The sequence below is a fragment of the Taurulus bubalis genome (assembly GCF_910589615.1).
Source record: "Taurulus bubalis genome assembly, chromosome: 21".
NCBI lineage: Eukaryota > Metazoa > Chordata > Actinopteri > Perciformes > Cottidae > Taurulus > Taurulus bubalis.
In genome coordinates this window covers 790,001-792,500 of record NC_136609.1, presented here as the reverse complement: position 1 = coordinate 792,500, position 2,500 = coordinate 790,001, and the positions used below count along the sequence as shown (strand labels likewise).

At 47.3% G+C, this 2,500-nt stretch overlaps 1 protein-coding gene across 1 annotated transcript in view; it reads left to right on the top strand.

Annotated features, from left to right (window-relative positions):
• The window catches only part of LOC306752803 (protein EFR3 homolog B-like), a gene marked incomplete at both ends in the record, with an annotated part of 24,688 nt that overhangs the window by 8,431 nt on the left and 13,757 nt on the right, over nucleotides 1–2,500 (top strand). Inside the window, 3 exons of the mRNA XM_079236609.1 lie at nucleotides 290–425; nucleotides 1,857–2,009; nucleotides 2,090–2,201. Of these exons, the coding sequence (XP_079092735.1) occupies nucleotides 290–425; nucleotides 1,857–2,009; nucleotides 2,090–2,201 (401 nt within the window). The remainder of the gene's footprint in view (nucleotides 1–289; nucleotides 426–1,856; nucleotides 2,010–2,089; nucleotides 2,202–2,500) is intronic.

Here is a 2,500-nt window from a genome sequence, read left to right as displayed (position 1 = left end):
GTGAGTACTCTGACGGTAACACAGTAGTAGCGTGTACCTCCTAAAGTACACGCTACTACCACCTGGTGCTGCTCTGTGGTACTAACACTACTACCTAACGCTTCATACAGGTGAGTTTTAAACACATATAACCCAAAGAAGTTAAAGTACTTCATTATTGAATGTACCTATCTAACTTTACTTTAACTCATATTAAATGCACTCCCCTGTACTTCCCTATACTTGTATATCTGTGTATTTGTGTTTGTATTTGTTTCACTGATACCTGAACTTCTCCACTTCTCCTCAGTCCCAGCATTCACACCTGGTGATCCAGCAGCTGCTGGGTCACCTGGACGCCAACAGCAGGAGTCCTGCTTCGGTCCGAGCCGGGATCGTGGAGGTTCTGTCTGAAGCTGCGGTCATCGAGGAAACTGGATCTGTAGGTCAGTCCCTTCTGGTCTGTAGGTCAGTCCCTTCTGGTCTGTTGCTCAGTCCCTTCTGGTCTGTAGGTCAGTCCCTTCTGGATCTGTAGGTCAGTCCCTTCTGGATCTGTAGGTAAGTCCCTTCTGGTCTGTAGGTCAGTCCCTTCTGGTCTGTAGGTCAGTCCCTTCTGGGTCTGTAGGTCAGTCCCTTCTGGTCTGTAGGTCAGTCCGTTCTGGGTCTGTAGGTCAGTCCCTTCTGGTCTGTAGGTCAGTCCCTTCTGGGTCTGTAGGTCAGTCCCTTCTGGATCTGTAGGTAAGTCCCTTCTGGTCTGTAGGTCAGTCCCTTCTGGGTCTGTAGGTCAGTCCCTTCTGGTCTGTAGGTCAGTCCCTTCTGGTCTGTAGGTCAGTCCCTTCTGGGTCTGTAGGTCAGTCCCTTCTGGATCTGTAGGTAAGTCCCTTCTGGTCTGTAGGTCAGTCCCTTCTGGTCTGTAGGTCAGTCCCTTCTGGTCTGTAGGTCAGTCCGTTCTGGTCCAGTGTTGATGGAGAAGAATAAGCTGTGATGTAAACGCTCAGGACGGGTCCTCCCAATGTGCCTCAAGATGTCAGACGAGACTTCTCCTTCAGGAAGAGATGTCTCCTTCAGAACCAGACTCCTTCTTTAGGATGAGTCTATCTCTTCAGACTTTACTTCTCCTTCAGAACAAGACTTCCTCTTCAGACTTTATTTCTCCGTCAGGAGAGACTTTTCCTTCAGAACCAGACTTTTCCATCAGAACAAGACTTCTCCTTCAGGACGAGACTTCCTCTTCAGACTTGACTTCTCCTTCAGAGCAAGACTTCTCCTTCAGACTTGACTTCTTCAGAACAAGACTTCTCCTTCAGAGCAAGACTTCTCCTTCAGACTTGACTTCTTCAGAACAAGACTTCTCCTTCAGACTAGACTCCTCCTTCAGACTTGACTTCTTCAGAACAAGACTTCTCCTTCAGACTAGACTCCTCCTTCAGACTTGACTTCTTCAGAACAAGACTTCTCCTTCAGAGCAAGACTCCTCCTTCAGACTTGACTTCTTCAGAACAAGACTTCTCCTTCAGAGCAAGACTTCTCCTTCAGACTTGACTTCTTCAGAACAAGACTTCTCCTTCAGACTTGACTTCTTCAGAACAAGACTTCTCCTTCAGACTAGACTCCTCCTTCAGACTTGACTTCTCCTTCAGACTTGACTTCTCCTTCAGGATGAGACTCTTGTCATGCCCATAGTGTTATAGTAACTATCTGAACCGGTCAGTGGACGTAACGGACGGCTCTCTCTTGTCCAGATGGGATGACCTGCCGTCTGCAGCGTTCTCCTTCAATGCTGGACCGATTACAGAAGGCTAACATGGTAAAGGATCCTTTCACTATACTGCCACCACCAGTACTTGAACACAACCCTCGGTCCATGTGCACTTCAGGTCCCACCGTGCTGGAGGTGTTCAACACGTTGCTGCGACAGCTCCGGCAGAGCGTCGACTACCAGCTGACCGGTTACTATGACAACGCCGGAAAGCACACGACCACCTCGACCGAAGAGAAGACGCTGCAGGACGCCGTCATCCAGACTATTGGCGAGTCCCTTTGTTGTTGTTGTTGTTGTTGTTGTTGTTGTTGTTGAACAGATTCATCTGAAGCCGTGTTTTCTGTCCAGGATCCTTTGCCAACACGCTTCCTGTGTATCAGAGGTCAGAGGTCATGCTCTTCATCATGGGGAAGATCCCTGTTCCTGGGATCTACCCCGCCCTGGGGTCGCCCAACACCGGGTACAGGCAAACATCATTATCGTCAGGTTTTCACCTTTCCCACGGGCCTCGAACGCATCGCAAAACGAAGCTTTAAATTGGGACATTTCCTTTAAAAACATTTTAGTCTACGTGTCTCATTTAAAATCTCTCCTCAAATAAACCGTTTACGTTTATCAGATTGTATTAAAAACATGAAACTCTGAGCTCCTTAGTGAAACTATGACGTCATCATTGATCCACCTGAGAGCAACAGTCATGTGACCACAAATCAATGTATATATTTAATATATAAATTATATAATTTAACATATAAACGT